The 15,024-nt window shown below is 49.8% G+C and overlaps 2 protein-coding genes across 2 annotated transcripts in view; one reads left to right on the top strand and one right to left on the bottom strand.

The window, feature by feature from the left end:
* Window positions 1-4,243, top strand: part of FSIP2 (fibrous sheath interacting protein 2) — a 43,566-nt gene extending 39,323 nt beyond the window's left edge. Inside the window, exons 21-25 of the mRNA XM_088658197.1 lie at window positions 456-586; window positions 1,313-1,338; window positions 1,772-1,827; window positions 2,545-2,596; window positions 3,571-4,243. Coding sequence (XP_088514323.1) covers window positions 456-586; window positions 1,313-1,338; window positions 1,772-1,827; window positions 2,545-2,596; window positions 3,571-4,028 — 723 coding nt within the window. The 3' untranslated portion in view covers window positions 4,029-4,243. The remainder of the gene's footprint in view (window positions 1-455; window positions 587-1,312; window positions 1,339-1,771; window positions 1,828-2,544; window positions 2,597-3,570) is intronic.
* Window positions 4,244-4,994: 751 nt separating this feature from the next.
* Window positions 4,995-15,024, bottom strand: part of LOC118097265 (maestro heat-like repeat-containing protein family member 2A) — a 28,572-nt gene continuing 18,542 nt past the window's right edge. Inside the window, exons 19-30 of the mRNA XM_088658199.1 lie at window positions 13,689-13,843; window positions 13,319-13,436; window positions 12,917-13,104; window positions 12,030-12,167; window positions 10,679-10,793; window positions 10,458-10,604; window positions 9,894-10,076; window positions 9,439-9,594; window positions 8,716-8,856; window positions 6,685-6,787; window positions 6,401-6,466; window positions 4,995-5,224 (exon numbers count right to left, since the gene is read on the bottom strand). Coding sequence (XP_088514325.1) covers window positions 5,022-5,224; window positions 6,401-6,466; window positions 6,685-6,787; window positions 8,716-8,856; window positions 9,439-9,594; window positions 9,894-10,076; window positions 10,458-10,604; window positions 10,679-10,793; window positions 12,030-12,167; window positions 12,917-13,104; window positions 13,319-13,436; window positions 13,689-13,843 — 1,713 coding nt within the window. The 3' untranslated portion in view covers window positions 4,995-5,021. The remainder of the gene's footprint in view (window positions 5,225-6,400; window positions 6,467-6,684; window positions 6,788-8,715; window positions 8,857-9,438; window positions 9,595-9,893; window positions 10,077-10,457; window positions 10,605-10,678; window positions 10,794-12,029; window positions 12,168-12,916; window positions 13,105-13,318; window positions 13,437-13,688; window positions 13,844-15,024) is intronic.

The following is a 15,024-nucleotide window of genomic DNA, read 5'->3' on the forward strand; positions in this document are numbered from 1 at the left end:
TATTTGTTTCCTACTTGATTTCAATACTAGCAGCCTCATACCTGCTATTTCCCAAGAATTCCAAGAAATCCCAAAAATCAGTGCTGTTTTGAAACCAGTGGCTAAAAGACAGCATCATTTAAAAGGTCTCTCATCCTCAAATGGCATACGATTAATCTCAGGAACCATCGTGTAAAATTTGGTTGCAATCTCTTAAGAGCTGTCCAAATGTTAACAGAAAGACAACTTTCCAAAATAAATAGTAGGTTTTCATTAGAAAAATAGCAATGAAAATGATCACTGGGCACATGGATTTTAAGGGAGTGGCTTATAGTTAAAAAACAAACAAACTGCAAAACAAGGTGCATAAAATGGGGAAGGGGATTTGTCCTCCATGCATGCCCCCCCCCACTTTCCTGAATTATGTGTTGACTTTGAGAGCTTAAAACCAAGTCCTTTCCTTTTCCTTTCCGCAGGATGCCCAACCCACCAATATGCCGAGCCCGCCCATCACCGAAACAGAGGAGAGCAGCCCTGTCACCTTTTCCGGCAGCACCCCCCGCACAACCTCCTACACTAGCGTGGAGCCTTCATCAACCACTGACAGGTAATGGTTGGAGGGCAGCATTTGTTGGTGGGCTGGGCTTTGGAGAGCAGGGGCACTTTTCAGGAGTTGCATGTGTTTCTTCACACACAAGCAAAGCCCATCTTGGTTTCCCACTGAACTTCAGGGTTGGTTGGTTTTTTTCACTTGCACTGTTGGAGGCAGTGAAGCTCTCAAGGCCAGCTGCTGGAAATTGAAGGTGGGGAGACTGTTGTCGGTAGCAGTGTGTGGAAGCAGGCCTCGCTTGACGAATCAGCAGGTTTGTAACCACTTGGCAAGCGGGTCTTTTAGAGTGGCACAGCAACAAAACCGCTAGTGCATTTGCAAAGCTAAGAAGGGTCTGGGATGGTTTCAAATTGGATGGAGGACCACGTGTTGAGATTCCTGTACTGCCTGGACTAGATGACCCTCGGGGTCCCCTCCAACTCTACGATTCAATCCATGCTCCTGCATTCAGTCCAAAATCCATACAAACAAATGGTGAAAGTCTCTCCAGTTGGGAGGCACAGGCCACCCACTTGTCCAGTGGTTTCTATGTAGGCTGTAGTAAGATCCCGCTCGGGGAAACAACTACCTGGATGCCTGCCTCATGCTTGGGCTTTGCACCTATTGAGGCCACGATCCAAACAGGTTTTGACAGAGGGGCAAACTCCAGGCCACTGTGCAACTGGGGAGAGAACACATTACAAGTGCAGCATTTTAACCAAGCCCTTTCTGTATCCGTTTCAGTGATAGAGAGAAGATTCTGGATAAAGGTGATTATTCATTCCGTCGCTTTGGGGTTTGATACAATTGCACTTGTGTGTTTAAACCCTGCATTGCAGGGGGTTGGACTAGATGACACTTGGGCTCCCTTCCAACTTTACCATTCTGTGGTTCTAGAATGGCTGCTCATTAGAAGCTGCCGTGTGCAGAGCCCCACATGGGGGCTGTGGTGCCAAAGGGGGTCTCAGGCCTCTAGACCTAGACCCCAGGCCTCCTCCAGGCACACAACTGCGAGAAGGATGCCCCCAAAGGGAATCAGGAACCAGTGAGTTGTGGGCACACTTCATGGGGGGAGGACACGGGCTGTCAGGGAGCGCCTGTCTATGGGGCCAGAGTGACCTCACCCTGTTGAGGTCGCTCGCAGCACACCCACACCCTTGGCTTGGATCCTAACACAGCCGTTTCTCACCTGTTTTCTTCCAGCTGCAGTCGAGATGCACCTCTCCCGGGACACCGAAGCAGTCTCAGGACCCTTCGAGGTAAATTGCCACAGCACAGTTGTGGAGAGGAATGAGACCCTGTCTGCATAAATCACCCAGGCTCAGGGATCTGCACTGGTTGACAATTTGCTACAGGGATACATATATAAAGGGACTGGGCAGGAATATGTCTCTCTGGGCTTATCCATAGTCTTTTCAGGTACGGTCTGAACTTAGAAGCTCCTTGCCTCACCCCCCTGCTCTGGAGCAGTGTTTCCCAAACTTGGGTTTCCAGCTGTTTTTGGACTATGATTCCCACCATTCTTGACCACTGGTCCTGCTAGCTAGGGATACTGGGAGTTGTAGTGCAAAAACGTGGGAGACCCAAGTTTGGGAAACTGCTCCGGAGCTTTCCCCTGTGAAAACTTGCGCTTTAAAGCTCAATAGGAGCAAACGGCAACCTGCTTAAAATCTGAATTGACGTTTGCCCTGATTGAGCGCTAAAGAGTGGGTTTTTTGCAATGAAAACTCCAAAGGCAAGAAACAAAAAAAACATGCTTAGACACAGAGCAATAATAATAATAATAATAATAATAATAATAATAATAATAATAATTAAAGTGTGGAGCTGTGCCTGGAAAGAGCAGAGCAAAAGATAAGTGTGGATAAGCTCTCTTTCTCTCATCCTGCAATGGACTTGATTATCCTGACTTAGGACAAGGACATTTTATGTGCCCTGCTCTTCTATTCCCTCCTGACCTCTTCCTTCTTTCGCAGATCATGTCTGTATACCAGGGCGTTCCAGAGTATGTCACAGAGTATGAATTAGGTAAGTTTTCTTGCTGCCAGTTTCGAGGTATGGGCATCCCTTTTGTCCCTTGAACAATGGTTGGGGGGCAGGCCATGCCAGGCCACCTCCCTCCTTAGGGATGTGGAACAGGGAGGCTTCCAGCACGGCATGGACATGTCCACATCAGGGAACCACAAGGTGGGTTTATGTTCAGTAATCCCACCCACATACCTAGCCTTGCTCAGGAATTTGAAAACAACAACAACCCCAAAATCAGTGGAGTTTTGAAACCAGTGGTTAAAATTGCTGGGGTTTTTTGAAGGTTCCATCCACCATCGTGAGTAAAAATGGGAACCAAAGTGATTTCCAGAATGGGCAATACCACCACCTGTGGGTGTGTGTACCATCCTCTGGGAGTGGCAGGGGTGCAAGGGGGGTGGCAGGTGGTGCAAATGATTACCAGTCTATGAGAAGCTGGTATCACTGCATCAAATTCATCAGTTTTTTGTTGAATTAATAAAACAAAACCCTTTTATTGGATTTAGAATAAATTGGATTTTGAATAAAGGTGCAATTAATTGTTACTGTTTTGAATTATTTTGTTATTAGCTTCCTTAGAGGGTCATGCAAACCACTATTCTAAATAACGCTTTGTGTAAGGTAGGAGGAATCGGGGATGTGTTTATGTAGGGGGTGTTTATGTAGGGGGTGGTGGCCAAAGAGTTTGGGAACTACTGTCTTAAGAGGTGTGCAAATGCATAGCAGATAAGCAAACAAGTTTCCAAGTTATATAGGAGATTAAGTTTATTTAAAACATTGATAGACACACCCCATACTTTTCTATTTTAAACAATCCAGGGCAGCTTGCACCATTTTAGATTTAAAAAACAAACATTAAAAACCTGAACAATTGAGGGGGAGCAGGAAACAAGAATAGGTCAAAATTTACATAAATTTTAGGCGGTGTAAAAATAAAACAATACCCAGACACTCGAGCAGCCAAATGCTTGTCTGATGCAAGATAATTGAGGGTCTCGGCTGCCCGGAATCTATTGCCTGTGCTGCTCTCCATCTAACAGAGGACATTGCTGGACTCCAAATCCCATTAGGTCATGGGGCCAGTGTGACTGACAGCTGGGGATTATGGGAGCTAGAGTACACCCTTGCTCCCACTCTTTGCTCCCACTTGATGCACTCAACAGGGGCTGTGAGTGGCAGGTTGAGGCTGTGCAACTCCATGACCAACCTCTGTTTCGGCTTCTCAGATCAAGAGGGACCTACCACCGAGCAACCACCGCCACTCCAGCAGAAGCCCTCCGTCTTCGAGAAAGTCTCCAATGCCTTGTCCAGAGTTTTCTCCCGAACGTCTGCCAGCAGCCTGACCCACCCCAGTACATCCCAAGAGAAAGTCCCCAGCGACCAGGCCCTGACCGAGCCCAGTACGTCCCAAGAGAAAGTCCCTGGCGACTAGGCCTGATGACCAAACTACTACTCCTCCTCCTCCTCCTCCACCTTTATACAGCTGAGAGAATAAATATTTTCTTCAGAAATGGAGTGGCCCCTGACTTTACTTGCAGGGGGCACAGCAGATAAATGGAGTCACCTTGACCTTTTCTTGAAGGGAGGGGGCGCTTGTCTGGCTTCAGTGCTACATGCAGAGAAAATGGGGGCCAGGGGAGAAATTGGTGGGCTGCAGATAGGGGAAACCCTATCTGTTGCATTTGACTCACAGCCAGAGCTTCCTCGCCTGTTTTGAAGCAGGCACAAGCTCTGGGAAGGAAAGTTGTCCCACTTGGAGGAGGAAAATAATAAAAAAAGAGCCAACAAGCCACTAGTAGGTTCCAGGCAAGCTGTGATTCTGGCATTGCAGGGGGGTAGACTAGATGACCCCCAGACCCCTCCCAACACTATGGATCTAGGATTCTATGAATTCTGTGGACAATGCCGACGCTTATCCATCTGTTTGGGGCCACCTGGGCCAAAGTGAGGGGTGTGCCGGAGAAAATGCAGAACAAAGGGGGGGTCGCACAGGGAAGGTAGGAGACAAAATCTGAACAGCTAGCAGCACTCTGATTCCCCTCCAGGTTTTCCTGGGCCATTCTCCCCATTCCCCAGCTTGCCCTTGGAATCTCAGAGGGGTGCCCCTTCCTGAGCTCCCCCATTCTGTGCTTGTGGCAAATTGGGGCCAGGGAAGCTGAAGTCAACAGGGATAGGAGGTGCTGGTGGGAGGATAGTCCTCCTTTTGGTACGTTCTTTTCTCTTCCTGAGCTGAGACCTCTTTGTGGGATTCTGCCCTTCAGAGCTCCCCATGGGGCCCCCACAACTCTCTCCACTGTGCTAAGTCTCTAGATAGGAGGATTAAGCCAGCAAGAGGTTGCCATGCCACCTTCGACCCAAAGGAGACACCAGCTGTGCAAGGAGGGGGGGGGTAAGATATATATTTCTGCTTTCCAAGCCTTCCCCCTCAGGTAGGCCTAGCCCCCTGGCTCTTAGGCCTGGAACCTTTACGTTGCCGGCCAAACAACCAGCCGAGCAGCGGAGGCCTCCTTCTGTGGCTGCGGGCTGAGTCAGCCTGCCTCTCCTGGCATTTCCGCTGGGTGGCACGGAGGGCTTCTGAGGCAGCAATCTCAACAGCAGCGTTGGGATCACAGCAGAGAGGGCGGAGGGCTGTGGGGAGACAGAAGAGGCAGGGTAAGGCCACAGTATCCCTCCTGGGGTGGGGAGGAGATCTTCAGGGCCTGCTTTTAGCCCCTCGACAGACACCTCATTCACAGTCCAGTTTCACTAACACCACTGCCCCGCTCTGTTCCCTTTAAGGCCTGAAATGGATAGGAAGGACCTCCAATGGTGACCCAGGATCTTGTCTTCACAGCAGCCTGTGTGAAACCCCCACTTAGGACCCTGGGACAAGAGAAGCACACTCCCCTCCTGTGGTTTCCAGCAACCAACATTTGGAAGCATTGCTGCTTCTGACTGTGGAGCTAGAGCAGGCATCCCCAAACTGCGGCCCTCCATATGTTTTGGCCTACAACTCCCATGATCCCTAGCTAACAGGACCAGTGGTTGGGGAAGATGGGAATTGTAGTCCAAAATATCTGGAGGGCTGAAGTTTGGGGATGCCTGAGATAGAGCATAGCTTGATAGCCCTCTCTTCATGAATCTGTCTAACCCCTTTTTAAGCTGTCCAAGTTGGTGGCTGTCCCTGGCTCCAGTGGGAGGGAGTTCCATAGGAACACAAGATGATCCTGCTGAATGAGGCAAAGGGCCCATCTGGTCCAGCCTCCTCTTCTCACAGGGGCCAACTGTCCCTAAGAACCAAGGAACCTAGATAGGGTCTCTCTTGATCTAGAGGTTCCATGAGAATATCAGGAGAATCTGGCTGCTGGATCAGGCCAAAGAGCACCCATCTAGTCCTGTCTTACAGCTGCCAACCAGATGACCCAAAGGGAAGCCCACAAGCCCTCTTGTGGTTCCCAGAAACTGGTTCCCTCCAGAGACATTTCCATGGTTACATTGTGGCTAGCATCCATCATTGGCTTTCTCTTCCTCCATACTCTGCAGCTTGCAAAAAAAAGGAAGAAAAAAAAAAGATCTCCACTTCCCCAAGCTTTGGTGCTGGCAATTGTTGCCAGAAAACAGGGGTCTCCTTAAAGGCAAGACCCCTTACCTCTGAGGCACTTTGCGAAAGAATGCTAGGTTCCTCGCGTATCACAGCCTCAGCATCCCCAAACTCTCCCAGTAATTTTTCACTCCGTATGCTGAAGACTGGATGTTCCAGAGTTGCATTGACAGACAGGCTTCCATTTGCCATTCCCATGGGATACATCTGGTGGCAACACTCACCTTCCAGGAGCCGGTCCAGATCCAGCCGTGGGAGGCGCTGAGCATCCGCTGTCTCCACAAGGATTACTAGCAGGAATAAAGGGGACATCTGGGTCTCAATCTGGGGCAGGGTTGTCAACTCCAGGCCTCCCTCTTGTGGACACCTCCCATCCCTGGTGCTAGGGGTGGGGGAAGGATCACCTGCCCCGCCCCACCCCCACTGCCTCCGCCTCCGCCACCTCTAGCCTCTCCTCCAAAGAGAGAGAGGGCCATGGTCTCCTCCTTCCTCATGTGCAGACACACACCGGCCAGCTTGCAGGCTGCAATCTGAACTCCTTCCCAGGTACAGCACAGGTACTGGGGCACATCAGCCAGGATGGCCCCCAGGAGCGTTGGATCCATCTTTGCCTAGGAGAAATCGTGGGGAAGCCACACCAGGTCACTGCATAACAGTTCCATTGTCAAAGACTAACATAACTGTGGAGTTGGAAGGTATCCTAAGGGCCATCTAGTCCAAGCCCTGCAATGCAGAAATCACAGCTCAAGAATCGCTGGCAGATGGGCCATCCAAACTCTTGTTTGGAAACCTCCAATGAAGGAGAGTCCACCACCTTCCAAGGTCATGAAATCATAGAATTGTAGAGTTGGCAGGGACCCCATGGGTTAAGGGTCCAACCCCCTGCAGTGAAGGAATCATGGCTAACAAACCCTTGCAATGCAGCAATCAGGAGCATCTGCCTCCATTTGTTTCTTGGACAACATCACCCCACACTTTTGTAGGTGCGTTTCCCCATAACACTCCTTATCACAAAAAAGTCTGAACTGTTGTAGAAGTGTGACAGGGCTGCAAATTGGCTGTGATGGCGGAAGCCTGAATTTGCTGGGATGTGACTGAATCCTACCCCAAAACAGAGATGGCCTAGATGCGCCCTTCAAGGGACCCAGGTGGCGCTGTGGGTTAAACCACAGAGCCTAGGGCTTGCCGATCAGAAGGTCGGCAGTTCAAATCCCTGCGACGGGGTGAGCTCCCGTTGCTCGGTCCCGGCTCCTGCCCACCTAGCGGTTCGAAAGCACGTCAAAGTGCAAGTAGATAAATAGGGACCGCTCCGGTGGGAAGGTAAACGGCGTTTCCGTGCGCTGCTCTGGTTTGCCAGTAGCAGCTTTGTCATGCTGGCCACATGACCCGGAAGCTGTCTGCGGACAAACGCCGGCTCCCTCGCCTATAGAGCGAGATGAGCGCCGCAACCCCAGAGTCGGACACGACTGGACCTGATGGTCAGGGGCCCCTTTACCTTTACCTTTTAGATGCGCCTTTAATTCTCTTGGAGCAAAAAAAGCAGGAAGTCTGGAGGCACCTAAGGTAGAACTAAACCACAGAGCCTAGGGCTTGCCAATCAGAAGGTCAGTGGTTTGAATCCCCGCAACGGGGTGAGCTCCCATTGCTCAGTCCCAGCTCCTGCCAACCTAGCAGTTTGAAAGCACATCAAAGTGCAAGTAGATAAATAGGTACCGCTCCAGCGGGAAGGTAAACGGTGTTTCCGTGCACTGCTCTGGTTTGCCAGAAGCAGCTTAGTCATGCTGGCCACATGTCCCGGAAGCTGTCTGTGGACAAATGCCGGCTCCCTTGGCCAGTAAAGTGAGATGAGCGCCGCAACCCCAGAGTTGTCCACGACTGGACTTAACAGTCAGGGGTCCCTTTACCCTTAAGGTACAAAAGAGCAGGGGCTGGTGGCACTTCCAGTTAAAACAGCTTAGCCTCTCCCTCTCCCTCCCTCCCTCCCTCCCTCCCTCCCTCCCTCCCTCCCTCCCTCCCTCCCTCCCTCTCTCTCTCTCTCTCTCTCTCAGAAAGGGTTTGGAAAGGGTTCTAGTTTCACTCTGCCTTTGCTCTAACTCAGGCATCCCCAAACTTCGGCCCTTCAGATGTTTTGGACTACAATTCCCATCTTCCCTAACCACTGGTCTTGTTAGCTAGGGATCATGGGAGTTGTAGGCCAAAACATCTGGAGGGCCGCAGTTTGGGGGATGCCTGCTCTAACACTTGTAGGAAGGCAACAAGATTAAACAAATAAAAATGTTTTCACCTGGCACCTAAATATTAGGGTCAAGGGTGCCCAGTTGGGTCTCCCTGGGGACAGCATCCCAAAGGCACTCTAGTCTAAGTTTCTGGTTCTCATGGTTTAGGGTAAACAGAGAGAAGTAGCAGGAGAGGAAGACCAGCACGAGAGGAAGGCCCCAGAGAGAAATGCATTCGTGGTTGCCAGGAGGCAGCTGAGCGAAGGTTTCCTGGCAATGATGGCAAGAGGTGGCGCCTGATCCCAGCTTATAGGCTTACTCACCAGCTGTCGGCACACTTTGCCCATCAAGTGGATGTGACGTGCGCCAGAGACATCCGCCAGCAGCTGCCCAGCCTCCATGTCCCCTGTGAGGTCTTGCAGGCCCACGAAGGGGGCGCATGACGTGAAGGCAATGGAACAGGCCTGGTGGGAGAGATGGGGAGGGTCACACTCTGTCCAGCCCCACCTAACATAGACTGGGGAAGGAAAGGTGGGGAGGACTTGGTAATTCTAGCTGATTGGGTGCTAGAATTACAATTTCATAGAACTGTAAAGTTGGAAGGGACCCGACCCCCAGGGCCATCTAGCCCAACATCCCGCAATGCAGGAATCACAGCTAAATAACCAGTGCCGAACGGCTCTTAAACATCTGGAAGTTCTCCCTAATGTTTAGTTGGAACAGAGTCGTTAATGTAATTTAAAACACTGTAAACAACAATAGCAGCTAGTCTGTCATTTCCCAGAGGCAGCGAGGCTTCTGAATACCAGTTTCTGGAAACGGCAGAAGGGGAGAATTGCTCTTGTACTCGGGTCCTGTTTGCATCTGGTCCGCCATTGTGAGACCAGGATGCTGGACTAGATGGGGCAATGGTCTGACCTAGCAGGGATCTACTGATGCTTTTATGTTGATCCCTGGTCTCTTGACAGCTGCCTGGTTTCATGGTGCACAGGTAGAGTGTCTGGGAGCAGGAGGCTCAAGGAGAGGGTGTGGGTATGATGCCGTACCTTGGCCACAGTGGGGCTGGGTTCCCTGAAGTGCAGCAGCAGGGCAGTCAAAGACCTCCCCACCTCTTTGGCAAAGGACTTGGCCTCCTCCGGCTGAGTTGCCCTGGCCAGCTGGCCCAAGAGCTCAAAGGCTGCTTCGCGGAGGGAATCATCCACCTACAGCAGGAAGGGGTGGGAGTTGGGAATGAGAAGATCTTATGAAAAGGGGAAAGGTCACCACTTGCTAGGACCGAGCGGGACACAGGGAAGCACCCATACTCTCCAAGTGTCCCAATTTTCCAGGGACAGTCTCAGAATTACCAGTCGCTGGGAAGCACTCGGCAAGGGAAATGGACCCTCCCTTTCCTGGGTTTCCAGGAGGTCAGAAACAGGACTCTGGGCTAGGAGAGTCTTTGCTTTGACCTGGCAGAGCTCTTCCTGGGTATGTTTGGATCAGGAAGAAAGGGACAACTCACGTGCCAGAGGTGCCCACGGGCCTGGCCGGCTACGGCCTGGAGAGCACGAACTCTCTGCCGTCTCCCGATACATCCCCACAGCTTGCCCAGGGCACACAGGCTCTCGCCGGCCACTTCGGGGCTGGCGCCGTTGCCCGCGGCCTGGAGCAGAGTCGCCAGCAAAGACTCCTGGTGCTTCTTCACCTGCGGGGAAAAGCCCACAGCCCTCAGTGGCTGGGATGCCCCTATGCCTATAGAGTCCTGTCCCCCCCCCCCCGGAAACCATCCCGGATTGGCTGGAGGGGCCTGATCTACCGTAGTGGCTGGCAGCAAACAGTTTGCCAGGGGGCTTCAGGACAATATGCAGAGCTCCCACCCAGCTGCACTTCTTTTCCTTTCCCCCTCTCCATTGCCTCCTCTTTCCTTCATTCACACCGGTCACACCCACAGCAGTGTGGTGTAGTGGTTAGAGTGCTGGACTAGGACCTGAGAGAGACCAGGGTTCAATTCCCACCCCAAAAATCTAGGGTTCCTTGCAAGACATTCATCACCTGCCAAGGTCCCGTTTGGAACCCCTTGAACTACCTCATGGGGGGCTTCAGTTGCCACGTTCCCCAGGCCTCGGATCGCCAGGGCTCGCAGGGCGGTGCTGCCATCCTGGGACCTGGCCAACATCTCTTGCAGAAGGAGGTTGAGCATCTCTGGTGTGTGAAGCAAAGAGTGGCCTGGGATCTGAGCCAAGCAAAGGAACCGTCAGTAAACTCCTGCACTAAACATGCTTATAACAATAGCAGTAAATACAATACCTCCATGCAGAAGACCAGGCTGAGGTCTCTGTAGGCTGTTCTGGAGGAACTGAGATGGGGCAGGATGCGACGCAGGAGGTCATCAATGAGGGGGTTCTGTGAGCACGCCATGGACCTAAGGGGCAGGGGGAGAAAAGGAACGATCAGAACATAGAAGAGCCTGCTGGATCAGGACAATGGCCCAGTGGCATAACGTGGGTTGCCAGCTCCCGGGGCTGCATGGAGCACCGTAGGAAAGGCAGGAAACGGACAGAGTGTGCATGAACATTCAACTGCCTAACAGTGTCCGTGTCACCTGGGAGATCACAACCACAGTGATAAGAAGAGAAGAGTTGTTCCGTTGTCTGGAGAGGTCACTTCCTGGTTTGCATGGCGAAGCCATTTTCAACAAAGCCCAGCAGCGTAAATGACATGTCATGTGATTGATTATGCAGGGTGGGGCTTACCTGCCCCCCCCTTCCCAATATTTTATTCAAGTTGATACTGAACAGGACAATTCAAACAATGGCAAAAAGATATATCTAAATTTGTCTGGCAGGGAAAGAAACCTAGGATTAAATATAAATTATTAACAGAGGCAAAGGAAATAGATGGATTTGCCCTACCAAACTTAAAATTATATTATGAAGCATCCTGTATCTGTTGGCTTAAAGAATGGATGAGTTTAAAGAACCCGGATATCTTAGATCTGGAAGGTTATGATAACAGATTTGGGTGGCATGCATATTTGTGGTATGGAAAAATGAAGGTACATAGGGGTTTCATGTATCATATTGTTAGAAAATCATTATATTCTATATGCTGGAAATGTAAAGAGAACGAGGGTATATTTTATCATATGTGGTGTACCTGTAAGTCAGCAAACGCCTTCTGGGAAATGATTTACAATGAGCTAAAAAAAATGTTTAAAATAACTTTTGTTTTTTTAAAAAACACCATAGGCTTTTCTCTTAGGTATAATAGGAGAAGAGATTCCGAAGGAGAAAAAGGTCCTATTTATGTATGTGCAAACAGCAGCAAGAATGTTATATGCCCAGGGTATTGATAAAGGAGCATTGAAAGAGGAGACTTAATAGATTGGATAAAAGTATTTAGTCACAGAAAAGAGAAGAGATAAATATTGGAAACTGGGGAGAGGAGTGGAAGAACCCCTATAAAAATATGTAATTTGTCGTGGATGAATTCAAATAATATTGTATGCTAAAAATAATAATCTAAAATAATATATATATATATATATATATATATATATATATATATATATATACATTATTCAAGTTGCACCCCTGGCCCCATAGTCAGCCAGAGGGCTATTGGAAACCCACAGGTAGGATCTGAGCACAAGAATCACCTGGCTAAGAGGGCGACACCCTTCAGGTAACTGCCTGGCTGCATCAGGAAGCTCCAGGTGTCTCCTGAGACATCCATCTCCCCTGCCGATTCCGGGAGAGCTCTGCTGAGGACAGCCTGAAGCACCAGCACAGCCTGCCTGGGAGACAAACCCAAAGACTCCTTTCCCCAGTCACTTTGGAGCCAGGCAGAGCCCCTGCCCCCCCCTATTTGTTTTATTTAATTTCATAAAAATTACATGTCGTTTGATTGTAAAAAAGAAAAGAAATAAACCTCAAAGCGTTTTGCAAAAAAGATAAAACAACAAAATTGTCGTTAAGAACTCACAAGAACAATTTAAGGCTTTTGTAAAGTTAAAACAGACTAAAAACAAAACTCGCATTGACTTTCTGAACGTCTAGTTAGGCTTGTCTGAACAAGAGTGGTTTGAAAAGATTACTCTGAAACAGGCACGTGCCTGGCGTCAAGAGGCAGGAAGTTCCAAAGTGTAAGTGAAGCCACGCTAAAAGAATGAGTTCTTAGAAACACAGAACAGGGGTTATGCGGCACCTTGTAGCAGTGCCAGTTCCGCAGACTGAAGCGTCTGAGTGGGCAGAAGTGGGGTAAGGCGATGTTGCAGGTAAACTGGTCCCAAGTGGTTAAGGGCTTTATATGCTTCTAGGAGCACCTTAAACTTGGCCCAGTGGCAGATTGGCAACCAGCGCAGCTCTCTGAGCAGAGGTGTTGCATTTCGACAAGGCTCTGCTCCTGCCAGCAATTGCCCTGCAGCATTCTTAACTTACGGCAGCTTCCGGGAAAAACAACACAGGAAGCCCCACAAAGAGTGCACTTGTGGGGAAGGGCAGCGGAAGGAGACGCCACCTGGGACTGACGGAAGATGGGCGCTACCTGCGGGGTTCCAGCAGCACCATCCTGCTACACGCCATCCTTTTCAGAGGAGGAGGGTTGGGCGTCTCTGCATTCAGGTCCGTGCTGCTGAGTTGGCACAAGAGAGCGTGGCACAGCTTTGAGAGCAGCGGGAGCCGGCTGGTGCAGCCCTCCAGAGCCAGGACCCCCTCACGGAGGGGCACAAGAGCCTGGAACAGGGTTTTCTTTATTTAGTTAAGTAATGCCAAAAAATAATAATTAATAAAACTTTATTTTTTTATTTCTGATTTCACGCAATTTCATGCAATGACCCAGAGCACAACCCCCGAGCCCACAGAGAGTTGCCTCTATTCAATACAAGCCCACTAGGATTTCCATTTCAATCAATGCACATTCAACAACTATGCTTAGCAGAGCCCTCACCATGATGTAGCTGGGGGTGCCGCTTCCTTCCCCTCTCACCACGTTGAGCAGATGCCTCAGGACAGGTTCGCTGTTATCCTTGTAAGTTGCTACAGCCACCAAGAGCTCCATCCTTGCCCTGGGGAATGGCACAGGTGGTGAGCAGATTCAAGAGAAAGAGCACCACTCTGCAGGAACGGCGCGCCAAGGGTTGGATTTCCAGTACACATGCCCGCAACATACTGACTGTGTAGAGGTGCCCCTGTTGTTTTAGGAGGAGGGCTTTTCTTGGGTGGGGGGGTGGGGGTGGGGGCTTGGGTTCCAGCTCAACGAGCAGAGCAAACTCACCCAACGACGCCTGCTTCTGAGCCCTTGGGAGTCTTGCACTCACCTGTCCGGGAGGAGGGTCTGCTGAAGGAGGGTGGCGCAGACCGCCCTGTGGTGGCGCTCCGTCAGCACACAGACGGCCTGGGCCAGGGAATGGCGCTGAGTTGCATCCTCTGATTGCTGCACATAGGAGCAAATGACAGCCACCAGGTCGGGGATCTAGAAAGGACAAGGTGAGGGGGGGGGAGCTCTGTAACCCTCATATATTTGGGGTGCCATTTCTAAGAGCATAAGAGAAGCCTTCTTATGTCCAGCATCATAATAAATGTTGGTTCAGGTGGGGGCAGGAATAGATATATGGAAACGAGGATTCCCTGGATGCCAAATCCAGGTTTGTGGCAAGTACCCTTTGGTAAGAGAACCCCAGAAGAGATCTAAAATAGCAAAACATGCAGGAAAGCAAAGCACGGAAATATAGGCTGTTAGACCTTTAAAATACGTATTTCCAAGTGAGTTCCAAAATAGTCCCCTCTTCCCCCAGCATAGGAAAAGATCACACGTTTAGTAAGTTAAAAATGGTTTATTTACAAACTCTCCAAAGGTCAGGTTCATGTGCTTTTCCATCCATCAGTCAGACAGGTTGCACAGGCAGTAAAACTTTGTTTACTTCCAAAGTGGTGGAAGTTCCTAAATTATCGGTATAAGAGCTCAAAAAATGGCTGCTGAGAGCCAGCTCAAAACCTCTTCGCACACTGAGCTTCTCAGGTATATTGAAGGTGCAACAATAGGCTTGCTTACTGATTTCCTCCCAATGTAAAGTGAGTGGACACAGATAAGCCTGGCAGGACAGCTCACTCTATGATATTAACCCCTTCATGTGTTAATTAGACTTTGGTATGTTGGTTATATGAGGCTGGTTATCTCACAAGAACATCAGAAGGGTCTGCTAGACCCAGCATCCTTTTCTCACTGGGCTTCTGGGAAGCCCAGAAGCTAGAACTAATCACAAGAGCCCTCTCTTAAAATGGGGTCTCATTCACCTCTTTGGTAATCCAGCTCTCAAACTGGCCTCAATAGCTGTCATAGGGAGAAAAATGATGATGAAGTGATACAGACTCCCTTGGAAAGTGGTGGATTCTCCTTCACTGGAACTTTTAAAACAGAGGTTGGATGGCCACCTGTCAGGATTCTTTAGCTGTGATTCCTGCATTGCAGAGGGTTGGACTAGAGGACCCTTGGGGTCCCTTCCAACTCTACAATTGTAGGATTCTAGGAAGTTCAGGACCAAATACAGGCTTTATTTTATACATTTATTTATTTTTTAATAAAATTTTTAGTCAAGTCAACTCAATGTTTATTACGGCAAATAGCCAGCATATTAAACCAGAAATTCTGCATAA

This window comes from Zootoca vivipara, chromosome 14 (genome assembly GCF_965207765.1).
Source record: "Zootoca vivipara chromosome 14, rZooViv2.hap1.1, whole genome shotgun sequence".
NCBI lineage: Eukaryota > Metazoa > Chordata > Lepidosauria > Squamata > Lacertidae > Zootoca > Zootoca vivipara.